This window comes from Bidens hawaiensis, unplaced genomic scaffold (assembly GCF_021521415.1).
Source record: "Bidens hawaiensis isolate Kalapana, Puna unplaced genomic scaffold, B.hawaiensis_p1.1 tig00028049_1, whole genome shotgun sequence".
Lineage (NCBI taxonomy): Eukaryota > Viridiplantae > Streptophyta > Magnoliopsida > Asterales > Asteraceae > Bidens > Bidens hawaiensis.
In genome coordinates, this window is record NW_027494559.1 from 176,973 (window position 1) to 198,958 (window position 21,986).

Sequence of the window (21,986 nt, forward strand, 5' to 3'; positions counted from 1 at the left end):
TGATATATATTACTAGTCCACTTGTGTGTATACATCTGTTTATTTTCAAGTGAACGTACATTAAATATTTATATATCAAAATATAAATACATGATCTATATAACACATTTATATAGTTTACTTTTCAGTAAGCATTAGATATATATATAAATTATTGATGTGTGATTATATTATGTATTTACGTACGTGTCCGTTTATATATATATATATATATATATATATATATATATTTATTTATTTTTTAGCGTCCATTAAAGATATAACCAGTGAATACCTATCTATGAAGGGTCCCATGCACGTCCAACGTGACGTTGTTGTCGGGACCATACTTTGTTATTATAATATTATTTAGATCTGTTTTTACATTTAATAATAATATACAATAAGACCACGCCAATAATATATATATAAAAGGTCTTCCATGATAAAAGAAGTGTGGTACAGACTTTAGTACATTAACAAAGGCAAGTATAAATCCCTTTTTAATTCCACCTTCAAAGGATCCAATCATCATCATCATCAACAGCTTACCAACAACTAATAACCCTGCCGGAGCCACCACCTTCCGGTCACCTGGTGAACTCATTTTCTGCCGGAAAAAGCTCACTGTCAGAGTACACCGGGAAAGTTAATTACCCGGCCTGCTTCATTATATATGTGAGTCATATATGAATTTGTGTAACTCCAAAAAAAAAAACATATTTTAAGATTTTTAATAATAATTTTAATTTATTTATTTTTTTGTTGTAATCAAATATACAGTTTTATTTATTTGGTTCGGAATTTTAAGTTCATTTAGTACAGTGTCGGTTCCTTTAATCAGTACTATTAATATTCAAATTTATGTTTCTAGCCCACTTGATTTTATAGGTTGTCCAAATACGCCCTGTAGTATCACACGTCTTTATGTTAGATAACGTTTTGAAGTTCTATACATACAATAACGATAGCTGTAACATATACTAGGGTGTTTAATATTCAGTTTCAACCGATTAAACTAAAAACTAACTTGAACTGAAAGCGTTGAACAGAATGACTAAACTGGTTTTCAGTTCGATTTTCCGTTCCGGTTGTTTTATATGACTCTATCCGATTCGTATATACCATTTTTGCCCGTATTTAGCTTAATCCTAGATTCAATTTTTGAATCGTTTCTATTTAGCCTAGCGGACCATTATCCATGTTTAGTCCAATAATCTAACAAAACCCAAAACTCCATTTAGTTTTTGGCTTTTGAACTGTCTGAATTCGATTCGGTTTCAGCCGAAAAGATTCTGAAACCGAAAACAATACCAAAGAACACCGTTACTCGTCAACAACATTTTCGAGCTTGATGCCACTTATTTAGGCAAACCTTACCTACACGTAAATAAAGTATTTGGGTCGATAATTTAACGTACGTCAAGCACACAAATTTAACATTTTGAGTCGTGTTTCAGACCGTTGCACCCGAGCTTCTTGCAATGACAACTAACGGCGACAAAATAGCTTCACCAAAACACCCAAACATAACGGACCAAACCGTATCCATCAAGCGAAGTAGATTCCGTAGAATCAAAAGCACCCCGCTGGCAGATTCTCTCCCATACCATAACAAACACCCAGATCCAATCAAACCAAACCCCAAGTCCGTGTTTGAACACTTCTACCCGAATTACCGGAAAGTAGCCCTCATATTATTCGCATATTTAGCCGCAGGCACACTTTGCTTCCATTTAACCCGAAGACAAATAAAAGGGATAAAAACAAAAGACATACTAGACGCGCTTTATTTCACCATTGTGACAATGACATCTGTCGGGTATGGAGACCTCGTACCCGACAGCACACTCACAATCCTACTCGCGTGTCTGTTTGTGGTCTCGGGCATGTTAATAGTCGGGTTGGTTTTAAGCAAAGCAGCCGAGCTTTTAGTGGAAAAACAAGAACGATTGCTTGTAAAAGCGTTACACTTACACGAAACAATTGGTGAAAAGGAAATCCTTCAAAAGATTAAAACAAAGAGGGTTAGAAACAAGTGTATCATATTGCTGTTGTTGCTTTTGGTACTCATGGCTGCGGGTACGGCTTTGCTGCTTTGGGTTGAAGATTTGGACTTCGTTCACGCGTTTTATTGTGTTATCGGGACACTAACGGGCCTCGGGTACATAGATAAGTGTTTTTCAACGACAGGTGGACGCGTTTTTGCTACGGTTTGGATATTGGCGGGTACGGTCTACGTAGCGCAGTTGTTGTTTACTTTCGCTTTGTTGTATACCGAGAAGAAGCAAAGGTCGTTGGTGAAATGGGCGCTTAAGAGGAAAACAACGCCTTCTGACCTCGAGGCGGCTGATTTTGATGATGACGGGATTGTCGTGTAAGTATTTAACTTATATTAAACGTTTGACATAAATTTGAGTATAGTATTGTTATATAACAGCCTTATGATATTATGTTTTGGTTTGAAACAGAGCTGCGGAGTTTGTTGTGTATAAGTTAAAGGAGATGGGAAAGATTAGCGAAGATGATATCACACCGATCATGAATGAGTTTGAAACGCTTGATGTCGATAAGACCGGAACGTTATCTCAGTCCGATCTTCTGTTTTCCCAGTCATCGTTGTCGGTATCGGATCTTATGCCTCCCCGATTATCGGTGTAAGATCATGTAACAAAATATAAAGAATTGTATATGTTTGTGAATTTCATAGATATTAAATGCTTGGTATTTGGGTAGAACTGGATATATAAGGGTGTTCATAGTTTGGTTCTGTTGGTTATGGAAAACAATAAAGTGAACCGGACTTCTTGGCGATTTGATCCTGTAATTTCATTTCATATTCAAATTACATTAGGTTTGTATGTAATCCAGTTAATGTCAAGATTTCAATAAGAGACTAACGATTACCAACTAAACACTGATAAATTTATGATGAACTTCATGTACAATCAAAATTACGAAATAGCTTCGCAGGATTAGTAATTTGAGAATGGAAAACTGTATAAAGATTATTGTATGAGAAAACATATAAGATTTACGGAGTCGTTTGAGAACAAATGTTTGCAGATTTTCAATTTTTGCTGATTTTTTATGACGTCGCCATGAAATCCTTAAACCTAATTGCTATTGAAGTTTGGGCTAAGTCATGGGTGTGACCGAAGTCACTAAGGGGTGTCCCACTACTAGAAAAGTGGGCAATTGCTACCAAAACTTGCGACCGAAAAAGATGGTTGCAAAATTTGCCACCGTTTGCAACCGAAATAAAAACAATCGAAAAATTAGCAACCGAAATCAAAATGGTAGCAAAAATAGCTACCAAACAAGATGCGGTGGCAAAATGGTTACAAATATAGGACCAAAAATGATCCGATGGCAAAACGGTTGCCACATAAATGCAAATCACGAGTAGGTATTTGGTACGGAAGTAAAGCGGTCGGAGTTTTTATAACCGTTTATTTTTTGTTGGAAATTTACTAAATGCTATGTTTTAAATGCCATGGTGGTATGATATGTTTGAATTGCCACGATATGTTTAAGCGATAGTAATAGAAAAAAAAAATTAAGTGGACGCTCCCATATTAAAAACCCTGTTCGTTTATAAATTTAGGGCTTTTGAAATCACAGCCTATATCTCAACTCCAATTCTCCATCGATTGAGCCACAGCAGAACAATCTGACCACTGAAGACCTCTGAGCGGTCGATCTCTCCGCCGAAGCTCGCCGTAGGTATCTGTGAGCGTATATCTAACATATACACCGTATATGTTTGTGTATATATATGGTTTGTTTGTTTTTCATTTGTAACAATTTATTCTGAGATAATAAAATTCTCTCTTTATGCTTTTCTTCTTCTTTATTGTGTTTATCGTTCTTTAACGATTTCATGGTATGAGAACATGGTTGTTAGTCCTGCTCTTCTTTTTAACTGGTTTCTTGCTGATTTTCTCTTATCCATCTGATCTTTTGTGTCACACCCCGACTTAGGGCCTAGAAGCGTGACCACAAGTTGGTACCTGTTTTGTAAATACATCAGAGTTTATGGGTTAATTTTTTAGCGGGAGACTTTAGGTTGTTTAAAATATTAATTTACATTGAAAATTTACTCAGGATTTAAATACCCGAGCATCTGGTTACAAAATATTTGTTTATATTACAAGGATTTCATTTATCAAAATTGAGCCATCTTGTAACGTGAAGTTTTATCTTCATGACGACTCCAATCCTTGCTATTGCTTACTAGTACTTAGTTACCAACAATTGGTGGGAAAATACGTAAGCTATGTGCTGGTGATCACATATGACTCTAAAACATTTAAACTACAGTTACAATACAAGTATAGTTTTCTGTACAAGCTCAGCAGAAAGTATTTCATTTTCGGGATTTGTACCACTTCCCTGCACACACAAAAGTTCTCCGAGCCACGTAGCCCCTATTGAAGAACTGGTTATGATTGTTAGCCCACGGCCACGTAGCCTTCGAATGTTTAGACTAGACAATTATGCTTGAATCCATACACATGTGCAATCGGTATGAGTTGCTTTTATTTTATAATTTGTATTAAATATAATGTTTTAGAGATCACGTAATCTTATGTAAACGTTGACCGACTCTTTAAGATAAACAACCTGTTCATATTATAGAGTATAAATATGTTTTGACTGTTTGAAAATGTTTAACGTATTCACATGTACCGTCTGTGTGCGTTTGAAAACCTTATTGATTGTGAATGAGAATGATATTAACCTATACATTAATAGGTTTTTATAAATATTTGGATGGTGTTTCTTGATTAAGCTATTCCCTTTGAGCTTAACCTTGATAAAGTTTCAACTTTGTCTGTGAATGAAAGCACTTGTTTTAATGTGACGTTTGATATAGCAATTTGGCTTAATAGGTTCTAACACGTTGGTGAGTTTCTCCACCGCGGTTGATTGAGATTTATACGAATTACTTTCCTTTGGCAAGAAACTCACTACTAGTGATATCCCCCTTACAGTTACTACATGTCCGTCAAAATATAACCTTGTTAAAATTATTTTTTCAAGAAGTAACGCTTATGAAAATTCATTATTAATGCTTTTAAAATATTTTCAAGGTTAAATGCCATAGCCTTTTTTAATGTCTAAGCTATTACTCAAATAATTTAAACATAACTCCTACCTTAATGTGAGCACTCAGAATGATAACAATAAGAAAAGTGTGAACTTGACGGGTAAGATCTGGATATAAATATGCTTAGATGATTGATAACGCATTTGGGACTTCGATACTTGCATGTACTTTGAGAAAACGGAATGCCGGTTCGTTGTAGTAATCAGACACGCTTCCCTAGGTTAAGTGTGTGTGAATGAAGGTGTTTTGGAATGAATGAGGTTGAATCCCGTAGCCTCCTATTTATAGGTGAATTTTGCACTCCATCGCGGTACGCGATGGAGTCTTTATGTGGCCGTCGCATATCACGACACCGCAATTTCTGCGAGAATGCCACGTGTTGACACATGGCCTGTCAAAATGTTCCACGTGTTGAAATTTCCTGGTTGATTAATAGGGTCATCGGGTAACACGATGATCCTATGGATCTGTTCATCGTGTATCGCAAAGCCGCCAAGTATCAATTTAAGCGAAGATCCATCGCGTAACGCGATGGGTCTATGACTGATGCAACGATGGGTCAAAATTTTCAGAATTTCTATTTTAAGTCCCTATACTTTAAGTATTGATATTTTTGGCTTAATTCTATTATAGAAATTTACGCGATGTTACATTTTGTGATCATTCTTCTGTTTTGTTCGAGATTCTGATCATTATTTGATCGTTTTCGTTTGTCTCATTTAAATTATTTTGAGATTTCATTTCTTCTCTTTCTCTACCTATTTTCATCTTTTCATAGGTTTTATCCTTTCATTTTTCATCAAATTCTCTTATCATCCGTTCATTCTTCATCAAATTCTTGTTTTTTGAATTTTCACTCATTGTTTCAATTCTCTCAATGTTTTCTGAATTTTCTCATTTTCTCTCAGTTTTGGTCAAAATCTTCTTTCTCTACATATACGCCATATACGTTTTTGACTTACACGACACATATCTTTTATAGCGTATATCATGCATATACACCAACATACGTATAAGGCTCTTTGACTTATACGCCATATATGTTATACAACACATAAGTGTTTCTTTGTTATACGAAGCACATAAGTTTCTTTCACGTTTTTGTTACGTTTTTGCTGTGTTTTTCTATTGGCAGCCTCGAACAGTTCTGTTGTTCAAAACATGACCATTGATTCCTCTAATCCTCTCTACCTTCATCCTTCTAATCATCCCGGTATGATCCTTGTTTCCAAGTTCTTTGACGGTACCGGTTTTGGAGCTTGGAAAGAGCATTAACATTTGCTCTTTCAGCTGAAAACAAGCTCGGTTTCATAGCGTCTAATAATTGTAAGCTCGGAAGAATGTAGTTGTGTGCCTGAGACTTTTATAGTAGAGACCACTAGCAATATTTTCGTTAAAATCACAAGAATGGTTAAAAATTGTAGGATAGAACTAGAGAGACGTGATTTCCCTGTTACTCTTTATGTTATGGCCTTAGGAGGGTTCGACGCAGTTTTGGGAATAGATTGGTTGTCTGGGTTTAAGGCTCAGATAGTGTATAAGAGTAAGTTGATAAGGTAAAAATATTTGGATGGTGGTATAGTGACAGCTTATGGTAATAAGGAAAGTTTATTAGGCGAGGATGCAGTGCCTCCCTAGCGTATGTTGTCAAAGCTACGACCAAGACGAAGGAAGTGAAGAATGTTCCTACAGTGTGTGACTGTCCAAAAGTGTTTCCAGAGGACCTTCTGGGGTTGCCACCAGAGTAAGAGGTAGAATTCTAGATAGTGTTAATACCAGGAGCACAGCTGATGTGTTATGAAATACACACATATTTGAGCTCGTTTTGTCATGATTTTTAATGTGTTTTAACGTATATATATCCATTATCGATAGTATTTTATATATTTATGTTTGATGTTTGATCATAGGAAGAGAGCATGGAAATAAAGCTTTAAAGTGATGGATTTTGTTCACCCGAGGATCAGATTGAAGACGGAATGCGTAAATGAGCTTTAACGAGTCAGAAGTCGAAAATCGAAGACCTATAGGGCATGGCCGCCACACGTGACCAGGTCAGCCCTCATAAACACGCAACGCGACGTCCTAGGAAGTTCCATCAGCTGTCCAAAGCCTTAGGCCCATCTCTTTTGTCCTTATGTGGGCTGGTCCGAACGGATTTGGGTTATATTGGCTTGTTTTAAAAGTTTAAATCATCCATACATATATATATATATATATATTATAAACCCTAGAACGATTATAATAACCTTCCCGCCACCAGAGGAGCTCTAAGGACAAATAATTAAAGAGGAGAAGCTTTCGGTTTCGTGTTTGATCATTATTTTGTACGGTTTCATTGTTTTAACGATTGTATGTTCGTTTTGAAGTTTTGAATCGTAAAACGAGTTTTATTCAGTTTCTAATGACCATGGTGATTATTATTATTATTATTATTCATATTTACTGTTGTTCCGTGATTATTATAGGCTCAACTTGTTTGAATCACCTAGGTTTGATGTTTAATAGTTAAAATAAACTAGTATAGAGTACTTAACAAGTGGTTGATTGTTTTTCTGTTGTCAAGTTCATATTTTGTGATTTTATCCCGTTAATATCTGCTGCCATAGATGTATCTCAGGTTGCATGAGCCCCGTGTGATTGATTATTGCATAAATTAGTTTTGTGTAGTCGTTAATTTCATAGTTCGGTTAATACTTTATGTATTGTTTGATTGTGATAGACGTATCATCAGGGTTTTTGTTGCATAATTCATTAAAATCAGTAGATTAACCACCTTTGAGTTGGATCAAAACCTTAGGTGTCGGCTTATCTTGCTAGTTAGTTGATCGGGTTAGTCGTTGCGAGACCACGTGCGGTTTTCCCATTGTCGGCTAGGTTAAGTTTGTAAGTTGAGTTGTTTTATCCTTAGTGTTGAATTACCCCTTTTCTCCTAGGTTTATAATAGCTTGAACCTAAAGCTTAAGCATGGACCAAGTGTTGAGTTATTAGGTTACTTAGAATAAACAACCAATAATTAAAAGTTAACTAGACGTCGTTAGGGTTGGTAAAACTGACCGTAGGGACCCAGTTACCTTGGCTTCACTTTGTTAGCTCATATTTAGAACCCTGGTTTCAACCACGAGTTAGCACCTGAGTCATCCTACAGCCGTTAGATCATCATACATAGGTGATTTGCTTTCCCATTATCGTTAAATCCCGTTAAGTATTTTAGTTAGTTAAGTTAAGTTAAGTTAGTTTAAATTAAATTAGAATAAAATAATTTAATATAAAATCAATTAAATATTATTAGGTAGGACTTGGATTAGGTTTTATAATCAGAGACGTTCACACGTGTCTTCGAGTTCGATATCCGGACTTCCCTAGTCTTTGATACACGCGACCGGTACACTTGCCGTTTGTGTGAACTAGGATAGATTCTTTGGATTTTAAAGCTTAGTTGCGATTCGTGATTATTATTTTTATATATTTTTTCGCATATCAAGTTTTTGACGCCGTTTTCGGGGGCACGGTCTGAGGTGATTAGAGAATGACCCGAGTTTGGGGACTTATCTTTTTTATTTTATACTTTCTTATTTTTTTTTTATTTTTCTTTTAGTTTAATTTTAGCCTAGTTAATTATAGTTTTTCTTTATAGTCGTATGCATCATACCCACTCACAAGGACCGCCGAAGCTTGAAACGTCCGACAATACCGAGAAAGTCTAGCCTGAAAGAGAGCGTTCTGTTTCAGCGACATGTTCTGATTCTCCTTCTTCTATTTCTTCCACATATTCTAGGGATAGGAACATGGGTGACCAACTGCCTAGGAGAGTAGTAGCTGACTACGGTTGGCTGACCCCGAATCCTCATTCTATCATTACTTTACCAGACGGTGCCGCCCCTGAAAACTGGTCCATTCCTTCCCCCGTCATGCAACTCATCAAAATCTCCCTCCAAATCCAAGGGCTAGAGAGCGAAGACCCTTCAAACCACATCGACATGTTTGTTCAAATCTGCAAAACTATCAGTCGCGGAGAAATGAACGTTGAAGCCATCTAACTCCGTCTTTTTTCCATTCTCACTTGTCGGCAAAGCCTACAAAAGGCTGAAGTCACTACCTGCTGGATCCATCACCACTTGCGCGGGCCTTCAAGAGAAATTCATGACCAAATTCTATCTGCCATCTATATCCGCTCGACTCCGTTAGGAGATTTTTTTCTTCCGCATAAGATCCGACGAGTCTTTCGGGGAAGTTTGGGGAAGATTCAAGGACCTCCTTCTTAGTTGTCCTCATCATGGTTTAGATAAGTGGATCCTCATCTAGAAATTATACAATGGAGCCACACAACACGTGAGAGAGATGTTGAACTAGACTGCTAACGGGAACCTCCTCAAGAACAAAGATCCCGATGAGTGCGTCGTTCGTTTTGATGATCTAGCAGGGATCTACGATGGGCACGAGGGTAGAAATTCTTCCATATCATCGAGTGGAGTACTTTAGGTTGATTCGAACACTAGCATGCAGGTGCAGATTGATGTTTTGAACAAACTCATTAGAGATCTTACAGTTAAGAGCGCCTCAAAGTGTGAGATTTGCCGTGGGGGTCACGACACCTTTGACTGTCCTATTAAGCCTGGTAGCAATCAGAAGGAGGTTGACTTCGTCAACAACCCCTTGAGATATCAAAACCCCGCCGTGTTGGAGAAATCAGAATAATTATCGAGGGGGACAAGCTAGTGGCTACCAAGCCCAATACCAAATGTAGCGTCGAGAGAATCTATTCGGGCAGGGGAGTTCAGGTCAGGAGAGTTCGAAACAAGTGGGGAGAGAGGAGAATAAAGCCTCACTGGAGGACATGATGGTGGAGCTGCTAAAGCGTGATGAGAGGAACTGAGTGACAAATGAAGCTAATTTCGGGGAACACAATGCTATGCTGAGGAACCAAGCCACGCCTGTAGCTAATCTTGAGCGTCACGTAGGAGAGATTGCCAGCCAGTTATCCGAAAGAGCACCAGGTTCACTACCGAGTAATACCGAGAAAAATCCGAGAGGGTTCGCCAAAGTAGTGACTACTAGGAGCGGAGCTAGAAGAGAAAGAGAGGCTGATCCTTCGAGATTTTTTACGCCTGAGGTTGATGAAGAGGAGCAGGTGGACGAGGAGATCCACATGGAGCCTCCTCTGGTCGAGGCACGCTAGCAGAATATTCTAGCGAGTACGAAGCCGACCGATAAACCTTCATCATATTCTAACCCACCTCTAAGAGTCTATAAGCCCAAATTGCCTTATCCTTGGAGACTCAAGACGGAAAGAGACGGGGCGCAAAACTCCAAGTTCCTTGAACTTCTCAAACAACTTCACCTGAACATTCCTTTCCTTGAGGCGCTCACTCAAACGCCCAAATACGCCAAATTCCTCAAGGACATTCTTTCTAATAAGGAGAAGCTAGCTGAGGTCTCTTTAATTCCGTTGAGTGTTAGGTGTTTTGCAGTTTTGCAGGGCAAGTTGCTTGAAAAGATGGCCAATCCTAGGAGTTTCATGATTCCCTGTATCTTAGGCGACAATAGAATCATCTTCGACGCGGGTTGAATTGAGAAATGTTTTTATTGTAATGTCAAATGACATTTAATTTTTAATTATCCTTACAGGAAAAGACTGAAATTGCCATATGAGTTTAATAATATTTCATTAACCTTTCGGCAATTCGAAATGCTTAAACAAAAGGCTAAACAACAAAGAAATTATATTAATTCATTGTTAAAGTCTCCTGAAAAGTCTCATTGTTTTATGATGTTAAATTTTTGAGACAACAAGCCAATAATCTGTTACCAGTATGGAAACCAAAAATCCCATCGGTTGTTATTGATCATGTTGAGGATACTGGTCGACTAAGACTATGGTTTGGATTTCAGTGTATCATTAATTATTTAGTTTTGTGAATGGGTATCCAAGAAGATCTATCAACGTCATATATAGTTGCAAAATCAAATTTGTTGATAGTGGATTATTTCGGCATATTGGTTTAGTTGGATTTGATTGGTACTTGTAAAGATTTAAAATTCATAAAATTTCCAATCGGAAAACTTGTTCACAATACACACTTTTTAAATGAAAATTTTCTTTTTAAGTGAACAAGATTTAAAAGTTTTATCCATGCTGGAAGATTGTTTTTTGCATTCGTTATTATTCTGCATTTTTTTGTTTTTGTGTATATTTTTAGGGGGGGAGCAAAATCAGAAAAGTTCAAAAATATTGTGTTTTTTGTATGAAAAATATAAATTTGTGAGAAATGTGATTCGACATATATGGGAAATGATAGTACATTAAGTTAATGGATCTAACACATAGATAAACTAGACTAAAAAGTGCAGTAAGATCAATTGCATGATGTGTAGATAGAATTGATAGATCGTATAAGGGCTGAAAAGATATAAACTTAAATGCTAGACAAATCTAGTGGTATTACCTCTTGATGCTTAGTTAATATCTTTTTCAAGCACCAAAAAGTTTGAAGATTGTTGTGTGTACATGCATTCATTTTGCAAAGAAATTCAACTTATTTTTCATTTTATTTTGCAAAGAAAGTCAACTTTATTTTTCTCTTTATTTTTGCTTAAGTCTTGGATCCTCTCTGCATGTAGTAATACCGATATGAGGGTTAAGGCCTAAGTATTCTGCTTTATTTTCTTGGTGTTTCATGAAATCCTTGAATCTTCTCTGCGTATACTATAAGCACAAATGTGTGAAAGTCATGTATCAAACTGGAGGTTAAGGCCCTATACAATTTCAACTAATTTAATCTTATTATTTTGTTAAAGGAGAACCTTATCTGTGTGTAGTAATACCGATCTTAAGGGAAAATTTTAAACCTTCTACTTTTTTTCTTTTTATTGTTTTTTCATGCGTCACATCTAATCATGTTAAGAAAAGAAAATGTATACATGTGAAATTCACTATATAAGATATGCAAATTGTCTTTGATTGATAGGGTCCATATAAGATTTGTACTTAATTGAACCTTAATATCTATCGTAAAGCTACTGAAGGATCTGTATAAAGTTTAAAGTGGAAAATTATATCTCAATCATTGTTTGATTATGTGCATAATAATGTCGAAAATTGAAGTGGAGTCTATGACGTTATTAGTCAATACGATCCCATGTTGTGATATTTCTCACTAAAAAATTTTATTATTTTTACTACTTACGTTTACTGGTTTAATTTTCTTTTCATTATTTTGAGAAAAATGTAAAAAGATTTAAGGTGATTTTTGAAATAAATTTAAAAAAAATCAAAAATATTTTGGGTGTGTTTTAGCTTAAAGTTTGTAAAAGCTAAAAAGATTTTATTTCCAATTTATTTTTGATCTTCCGACAAGTGATATACATTTTCAAATTGTTTTGTCGTGTTATTCAAATGTTTTCACCATTACACATTCTTGTTCATACTATTTTGTGCTCAAATGCTAAATCAAGATAAACTTTATGGTTTGTTGATGGAATGTGTTGATTAATTGTAGTTTTAACTGGATGATGATTATTCAATCGTTGAATCTTCTCAATGTGGTTGATGTGCTAAAAACAGTCAATTAAATATTAACTAAATTAAACAAGTAATAAAAACTAGACTTAAGACTCAACTACACAAAACACCGGCAAGTGAACCGATCAATTGTACTAAAGCTAAGTAATTCTGTAATCGAACCCACAGAACTCTATAAATTACGTTAATTAACTAATTAGACTCGACTTACGACACGACTATTTATTATTAATGTTTTAAGGGGGGGTTTTAAACTAATATTAAACTAAGAAAATAAATAAACAGGTAAACTAGAAAACAAGCAGATAAATCACAAGATCGAAACCAATCAGAGAAGGAATCTTCCTAGGTAAGAATCCCATGCATCAACGATCATCAAGCAATGGGCAAATAACAAACGTATTCATCTAACAAACCCTAAAGGACCCTCAATTGAATTAAGTAAAATCCTAAAGAATAAATATTAAATTATTAAGCAATCAATTATATTGACTTCCTCGCAGTTATCAGATAGGGTTAATTAATAGTATCTAAAGCAAGAAATCTTACGAAACACTAAACTCTAGAAACTTGATAAGCTTAACACGACATCATGAACAAGGATCAACATAATAAGCAAGAATATTGTCACTAATCTATCCTAGCATGCGATTGACCAAGACACATGAACAATTCCTCACCTTACAGCTATTGGAATTTAGCAGACCATTTATAATCCTAACCAACGATTAACAAGCTTCTATGATCTAATGGGCCCATTCAATCACAATAATCAAAACACCAAGTAATGATTAAACATAAACCCTAAATCTAAAGAACACAATCAAGAGATAAAAGATCTATGTGGAGCAATAGTTAATAATCAATTAAGATAACAAATACTCATATGTATCATGAAAACAAAATCAAGTCTTTACTATTAATATAACGAAACCATAATCAAAACATTAGTCCAAAGCAAAAATCATGCTTCAAACATGTTCATCAAACCTAGGTAGACATGAAGTCTAGCCTAGCATAGTCTTAGTCAAAGACAAATAACTAAAACAAAGAACAAAGAGAAATATCATGAAATATAATGAACAAGGATAATGATAAAGAACGAAAGAACCCTTCTTAATCGATCCTTGAACACTTGTATGAAAGCTTAATGATCCTCTTTGATTCCTAGCTTCAAAACTCCTCCAAACCCTTGGTTTTCTTCTCAAAATCGGCTGCCCAAAGTTGTCAATTCGTTTAGGTTTGAATCCATATATATATAACAAGCTGGGCCTTAAAAAATGCAAAATAATGCTGAAAAGAATCCCAAGACGCCACGCGACGGGCTTGGCCTCCCCCGGTCGCGCGGCGCAGCTTGCCCCGGGTGGAAATTTCATTTTTTGCTTTTTTTTATATTATTAAATCTTATAAAATCTTTTCCTTGAACTCCAACTAACGATTAGAAACTTCTAGACCTTCTTTTCCTTGACTCTCAAGCCATCATTTATATGAAAACAAATCAAAACTCTAAGTGAAGTAATCATGTAACCATTGATGAGCAAAACGAACTTAAACTTCTTATAAAATGATAGAAAGAATTAAAGCGTAACATTCAAGACACCAAACGATTTAAAACACTATAAACATATAATACTTGAATCAAAACCTTAAATAATAAAAGATAAATAAAACTCGAACTAAAACGAGCTCAAAACATTAAATAAACATAACTTTATAAGGGATTCGAGATGAATAAATAGATGTATATCAGTGGTGAATTTAATTTTTGGCAAAGTATTCGGGTTAAGGGGGAGTGATGATGTTGATCGTATGTACAAGCTTGATGTTGATAAAGATTTGAGATGTACAACTAATGCCAAGGGGGAGTTTGTTAGTTCATTGTCTTCATCGTATTACATGTATAAAGACTCACATGAAGATCAACTGAAAGCAACAAAGACTAAAGCTTAAACGAACTCCAGCAATTGTCAACGGGGAGTTTGTTAGTACATGAAATGTGGCAAGTGCTGAGAGTTTAACCAAGATAGTTGTTTAGTCTTTGTAATTAGTGTTTGAGGCTCATTCGTTATATCATGCAAAAGAAGATCTAGTGAATGAGATATCAATATAGTGAATGAGAATGTCAATTTAAGTTTAACGAATGAAGAACAATGGCTAACGAATGAAGGATGGATGCAAGATAACGAATGTGCATGTCAAATGTTATGAATGAGAGATCATGGTTAAATAATGAGCACGAATGGGAAGCAAATGGGAGATCAAGCATAACGAATGAGTGATTGATTGGTAATGAATGTGTCTTATGCTATATATATATATGTTGAGATAGTTTCATTTTGTAACAATTTATTTTTGCGAGACACTGATTTGTATTGTTACTTTTCCGAAATTTATAACGAGCTTCAACGAGTTATTATTTACATCTTGTGTAGTGCTCGGTCGTTTTTCGTTCATCGATTAGGTACGAAACGCATCGAATCAAACATCGTGCCTTTCAGTTTCGTAGATCAATATCCAGTTCATCGATCCTCATCGGGAAAAACATTATCGGTAATCCCTAGTGGTAGGAGGCTTGGGTTCTCCAATGGAGACGCGAGTTCGAATCCTACTTGTGTCACATTTGGGTGGATATTGACAATGAAGGATTTGATTTAGGCCTTGTAGAAAGGTTTCCAGTTTGAAAACTGAGCCCACTCGGGTTTTCTTCCCACCATGTGTTACGCCACAGAGTTATGTTCTTGTGGTGGCACAACGACTGTCAAGTGGAAGTCGACGGTATGGTTTCCCTTAGAACGCCAAAGCCAAACTCTAAAGCCAGTGTTGGTCCGGTTAAGACAACATAGTCTGGCCATAGTGGGCCATTGGGGCTCTCCAAATTTGGAGAGTGCGGTAGCCTAAATACAAGAAAGTCGTCGTTCTAAAAAAATTAAGTATCCAGCAAAATTCCACAGCTGAATCAACTATTTGTGGCATATGGGATCTTACCATCTCTCTTATTTCTCTTCATAACCCATATACAAAACAAGTTACTTTCTTATATTCTTGAGTAACTAGATGTGGAATCCATCGGCAATATTCAAGGAATTTGGTATTATATTCCTTGAGATTTGTACCAACAACTTTTCGATTCCATAAATAAGTTTGAATCTAGTCCATCTCATGGATTGGATAGAATTTATCAAGAATGAGACTCTTGAACGTTTCCCAACTAAGGTTAATCATTGTTTCTCTACCTTTAATCTGAATCTGGGTATTCCACCACTAAAGATCTTCTCCCTTTATATTGGATAGGTACTTCACATGTGCACTTGCTAATGAAGACAATTAATTATTGTTCCTCTAGCCATCTTAGGGTGGCTATAACATTCTTGTCTCAATAAAATTCTTTGGGGTTGTAGTCTTTAAAGTTTCTAAAGTTGCATCCCTTTTGGAGTTTTAACTTCTTTCAGGTTAGTCCCTTGAGTTACTATCAGTTGTAGAGATGTTGTAACTTTCATTCCTTCTAGATGAATAGAAATACTTCAACTTCTTTTGTTATATCTTGACTAACTTTGACTTGTAGAGATTCTTGAGTGCGTCAAAAACTGGAGTCATAGCTTCGTTGACCTTTTTAGATTCCGTCCATGTCACACCCCGAAAACCTTAGCTTAACACAGCGGAAGTCTTAACTTTAATTCGTTCGGGTTATGACAGACGCCGATAGTCAACAATAATAAACGTTTAATAATAAAAGCATCATCTTTTATTATAAGAAATATTTTACAACATCAGAGTTTATTACACGTGCTGATGCACGGTTTACAACACATCACTTTTGTTCAAACACCCCACGCTCTCGTTTCCATACCATCTCGAAACCTTCACTTTCCTGCAAAGCATATTTAAATAATATTTGGGTCAACACGAATGTTGGTGAGTTATTCCTGAGAAGAAAAACTTATTATATAAATATAAACAATTTATATATAAACAACACATGAATATAATGGTGTACGGCCATTATACTCCCAATTAAAGACCGATCAAACACGGTACAACACAATAACGAAACCCGCATTTTACCTTTAAGCACAAAAAGCGTTAGTTGTAAACTAGCTACGAATACAACGCGTGTATGACTACCAATTTGATAACTCGAAACGTACCATACTCGAAATATTCCCACTTTTAACCCAACGCGAATGGAAGTGGGGGGCGTCACCCCGATAGATCTACCAACATTTCTGTGCCCTCAATTCGGTTAACAGTTATTTAACCAAATTGATTCATCCCACAATAACGACAATTTGTAGTATAATGCGTTTTCAACACATATATATATATATAAACGAATATAGATATACAATATGCTTTTTGGAGGAAGAACTCACCTTTGATTTCGGGGTTTCGAATAAACGCTTGTTCCTATATTAGTACACGTTCATTAATTTTAGGTTTGACTAAAATATATATATTCTTATTCTAAAAATCCACACAAGCACATAACACATAAAGTTTACTACTTATAATCTTATTATTCTATACTTAAAAATATAAACAAGTAATAATCAACTAATAATTGTTTTATTTAATAATTTAATTTAATTATTAAAATTTATAAAAATTATTACCTTTAGTTGCTGGAGTGTTTTGGAAAAATTCAAGTTATTATTTTATTTAAAATTTTTTGACTCTATTATAATCGGTTTTGTCGGTTTTGCCGGTTTCGTTGATTTTGAGCTTAAAAACGAACCGGTTGTCATTTTTATGAAACTTTTAGTTTTAAATTATCTAGAACACTTTTTATATAGTTTTTAGACAAGTTTTATTGATTTTTCAATAAAAATGTTTTGGTTTTTATTTTGTTGCTAATTTCTTAAAAATGCCCATTTTTACCGTTTTCGTGTCGGTTTTCGCGACACGAACCGTGTTGGTTTAAGTTTTGCTATTCTTGACTTTTCTTATACTTTAACTTATGTTAAATATAAGAATATTATGACTTTAGGAGCTGTTTTAATTCAGTTCCAAAAACTCATGTCGGTTTACCTTAAAAGTCGAACTTTCCGATCGTTAAAGTCACCGACAAGCTATTTAAGTCACAATGTCAAAACCAAACCATTTGGTACAGCAAATATACATATAATAACAAATAATATATCATCATATACATGTTTGATCATCTAGCACCAAGTATGCACATAAAACAAATTTTTAACTACACATGCTCAAGCCTTAGCTTAAGTTTTTAACTACACGATAAACAAGTCGTTTCTATAATCTCTACAAGGTGTTTATGTACCAAAATTTCCAGATCTTAATAACTCATATTAACATCTTACTTCATCCCATTATTATCTTTTAACAAACACATTCTTGATTTCTTTAACAACAAAGTTTCTATTACTAGTAAGTAGCAATTTTTAATAACCTTATTATCATACTAACAATCTTTACAATAGAGTTTACTAAAGTAATCCTAACCACAAGTCTTTAATCATCCACACAAGACTATGTTCACTTATCAAATCATTTTGCAAAATATCTTGTACAATTTACAAAGTTTCCTTTATTAGTAAGTTTAACACAAACTCTTGTTTATCTAAGTTATTATGTTTCATGCATCCTAGTACTTCTAGTAGATTTCATTCCTTTCCATATGTCCCATTCAATCACTTAGTTTGTCATTATCAATCCATATAAAATCAATACAAGTCAAGTATGAGCTTTATGATCAAAAATCAAATTTTTGTATTACTTGCATGTGTAAGTAACTTTCCAACAAAGTCAAATCCCTACACTTTTGTCAACCCTTTTCCAAGATCCTTTCAAAACCATTATTATTATTACTTACAACTTTTTAAAGTAATTAAGTATGAGGGTTTTAAAAATTATCATTCTTCTTTAACCATTTTACCATTTAACAAGCTTACAACTTCAATCCAATACCAAAATCAAAACCCATGGTTCTAATGGTTGTTTTTACCCATAATCCATTTCCAATCTTTTGACCATTTACACATTTACTTCCAATATTAAAACAATACCTAAACCCATTTGTTAAACAAACTCAAGTAACATCCATATGGACAATCTATACAAGCTAAAATGCAACCATAACAAGTCCTATAATCAACAAAACCCATCTTACACATCCCTATGTAAACTCACGGCCACATACATACATGCATATATCCATATCATACTTGCATGTATACTACCAAACATACTAAAATCAAGCCTTCAACATCAAATAACAACCAATATACACAAATCTTTGAAGTGGGTTACCTTGGGTTTCGGATTTGGTGCCTATGGAGGTGATAATGTGACCTTGGGTTGGCTATAATCCTTCCTTTGGCTTCCTACTTCTTGTATTTTGCTTAAACCTCCACCAAATACCTCCTAATCAATTGTTGTGTGTGTGAAAGTTTGAAAATGTGAGATGGTAGGGAGGTGATGGGGTGGCCGGTTATATGAAGGGAGGAAGAGAGGAGTAGAGTGGTGAGTTGGATTCTAGGATAGGTGTGTTGGATGGCTTGTTGGGTTTACAAGTAACCTAAGCAATCATGAGATACATACATGTGAGCTTCTTATTGGTGTGTTTGGGAGGTGGGTTGGGTTGTGTGAGGGTGGCGGCTGAGAGAGATGGGAGAGGGAGAGGGAGAGGGAGAGGTAATTTGAATATTGACATGTGCTAAAAACTAGGTATTAACGTTTAACGTATCTCGTAATTTATCTAGCCAAACGACTTCCGTTTCTAATAATTTTTATCAGACTTTGAGTGAAATTAGATTACAGTCAATGTCTGCCTAAAAACATAATTTTCTGATAAACTTAATGTCGGGCTCTTACGGTGTCCTCTACTGACTTTCGGTTACTTATTTTCTAATTTTCGCGATTCGAACCTTCTAAAATTAAGTTTATACACTATCTCTAATATCCTAACATAAAATTAAATTTTTCGAGGTCATCTTGACACGTTTATGAATTTATTCGTTTTGAGATATTACCCGGTGTCAACTTACACAGTGTCAGCTACACAACAAAATTGAACTTTTTCGGGTTCCATACTTTAAAATTCAACTAAAATCAAAAACTTTGACTAAAAATATTATTCCTATGTATTTATTTTACTAATTAATACGCGATTATGGTTAATATAATTACCAGATTAGTCTAATTTTTGGCGGTTGTCACATTCACCCATCCTTTTAGAAATTTCGTCCCGAAATTTAGGATGTAGTGCTGGTTTCGGTTTCTTCTGGGAAGAGGTGAGGGTATTTCGCCTTTATTTGATCATGACGTTCCCACGTGAACTCGGGACCAAGTCTTGAATTCTAGCGAACCTTGACAAGCTTAATCCTGTTACGTCTTAGCTTCTGGATTTTCCAGTCCATGACTTCAACAGGTTCTTCTACAAATCGAAGCTTATCATCAACCCTTATGTCTTCAATAGGGACAATTAACGATTCGTCAGATAGACATTTCTTCAGATTGGATATGTGAAACACGTCGTGTATTCCACTGAGTTCTGAAGGTAGGTCGAGTCGATAGGCTACCGACCCTACTCGTTCGGTAATTTTGAACGGTCCGACGTATCGTGGGCTAAGTTTTCCTCTTTTACCGAATCTGACTATGCCTTTCCAAGGTGATACCTTTAGTAACACTTGGTCTCCTACTTGGAATTCCAACGGTCTCATGCGATTATCCGCATAACTTTTCTGTCTGTCGGCTGCAGCTTTTAACCTGTCCTTGATTTGAAAGACTCTGTCGGTGGTCACTTGGACAATTTCAGGACCTGTAAGTTGCTTTTCTCCAACTTCTGCCCAACAAAGAGAAGATCGACATTTTCTTCCGTACAAGGCTTCAAACGGTGCAGCCTTAATACTGGAGTGGTAGCTGTTATTATAGGAGAATTCAGCTAAATGCAGATAAGTATCCCAACTACTTCCAAAATCAATGATACAGGCTCGCAGCATGTCTTCCAATGTTTGGATAGTTCTCTCGCTTTGACCGTCAGTCTGGGGGTGATAGGCGGTGCTCATATCTAAGCGAGTTCCTAGGGATTCGTGAAGAGATTACCAAAAACGAGAAACAAATCGACCATCTCTGTCAGAAATGATTGAGACAGGTATTCCATGTTTGGCTACGATCTCTTTCAGATACAGCTAAGTTAACTTCTCCATTCTGTCTTTTTCTCTAATGGGTATAAAATGAGCGGATTTAGTTAATCTATCCACAATTACCCAAATCGCATTATAACTTCGCGGCGTAACTGGCAGTTTGGTTATGAAGTCCATGGTAATATTATCCCATTTCCACTGGGGGATCTCTGGTTGTTGCAGTAGTCCAGGCGGTCTTCTATGTTCAGCTTTCACTTTGGAACATGTCAGGCACTTGCTGACATACACAGCTATGTCTCTTTTCAAGTTAGGCCACCAATAATGTTCTTGGAGATCTTTATACATCTTGGTTGATCCTGGGTGGATCGAATATCCAGACTTATGCGCTTCGTCTAGAACAAGATTACGCAGATTTCCATAGAGTGGTACCCAAACTCGATCGAGTAGGTATAGTGTTCCATCAGACTTTGAGACAAATTCATTTTCAAGTCCTCGCAATTTCTCAAACCTTACATTTTGCGGTTTTAAGGCTTCATGCTGTGCATCACGAATTCGAGTAGTAAGAATCGTTTGAATCGTCAATCCTAATGCACGAACACGCAGAGGCTTTTCTCTTTCCTTTCGACTCAACGCATCAGCCACAACATTCGCTTTACCTTTGTGGTAACGAATCTCACAGTCATAATCATTGAGTAATTCTACCCATCGACGTTGCCTCATATTTATCTCTTTCTGATCAAAGATATGCTGGAGACTCTTGTGATCAGTAAATATTGTACATTTGGTTCCATACAGATAATGCCTCCAAATCTTAAGAGCAAACACAACAGCTCCTAATTGCAAATCATGCGTTGCGTAGTTCTTTTCATGCACCTTGAGTTGTCTGGATGCGTATGCTATCACCTTGTCTTGTTGCATAAGTACACAGCCAAGACCTAAGCGAGACGCATCACAATATACTACAAATCCATTAGTACCTTCTGGTAAGGACAAGATTGGTGCACTACACAACTTTTGTTTAAGCAATTGGAAGGCTCCTTCTTGTTTTTCTGTCCACTCATATTTCTTGTCTTTTTGGGTTAATTGGGTTAAGGGTTGAGCTATAGAAGAAAAATTTTCAATGAATCTACGATAGTAGCCAGCTAATCCTAAAAATTGTCGCACTCCAGTGGGCGATCTTGGTGTCTCCCAATTCTTAATTGCTTCAATTTTTGTTGGATCAACTAGGATACCATTCTCATTGATTACATGCCCTAAAAAGTGAACTTCT

At 35.7% G+C, this 21,986-nt stretch overlaps 1 protein-coding gene across 2 annotated transcripts; it reads left to right on the forward strand.

Moving 5' to 3' along the window:
* Positions 1–422: 422 nt before the first annotated feature.
* Positions 423–2,717, forward strand: LOC143576290 (two-pore potassium channel 1-like). 2 transcript variants are annotated; one of them, XM_077060415.1, is made up of 3 exons: positions 423–657; positions 1,440–2,356; positions 2,451–2,717. In XM_077060415.1, the coding sequence occupies exons 2-3, from the start codon at positions 1,464–1,466 to the stop codon at positions 2,638–2,640; spliced, it is 1,083 nt and encodes a 360-aa protein (XP_076916530.1). In that variant the 5' UTR covers positions 423–657; positions 1,440–1,463; the 3' UTR covers positions 2,641–2,717. The 2 variants fall into 2 exon arrangements, with proteins under 2 accessions (XP_076916530.1, XP_076916531.1); XM_077060416.1 differs by lacking the exon at positions 423–657 and having other exon boundaries at positions 1,429–2,356.
* Positions 2,718–21,986: the final 19,269 nt, after the last annotated feature.

Coding starts and splice junctions, on each gene's coding strand:
- LOC143576290 (XM_077060415.1), top strand. CDS start 1,464: ATGACAACTAACGGCGACAAAATAGCTTCACCAAAACACCCAAACATA. Junction 2,357..2,450: donor GATGATGACGGGATTGTCGT/GTAAGTATTTAA, acceptor GGTTTGAAACAG/AGCTGCGGAGTTTGTTGTGT.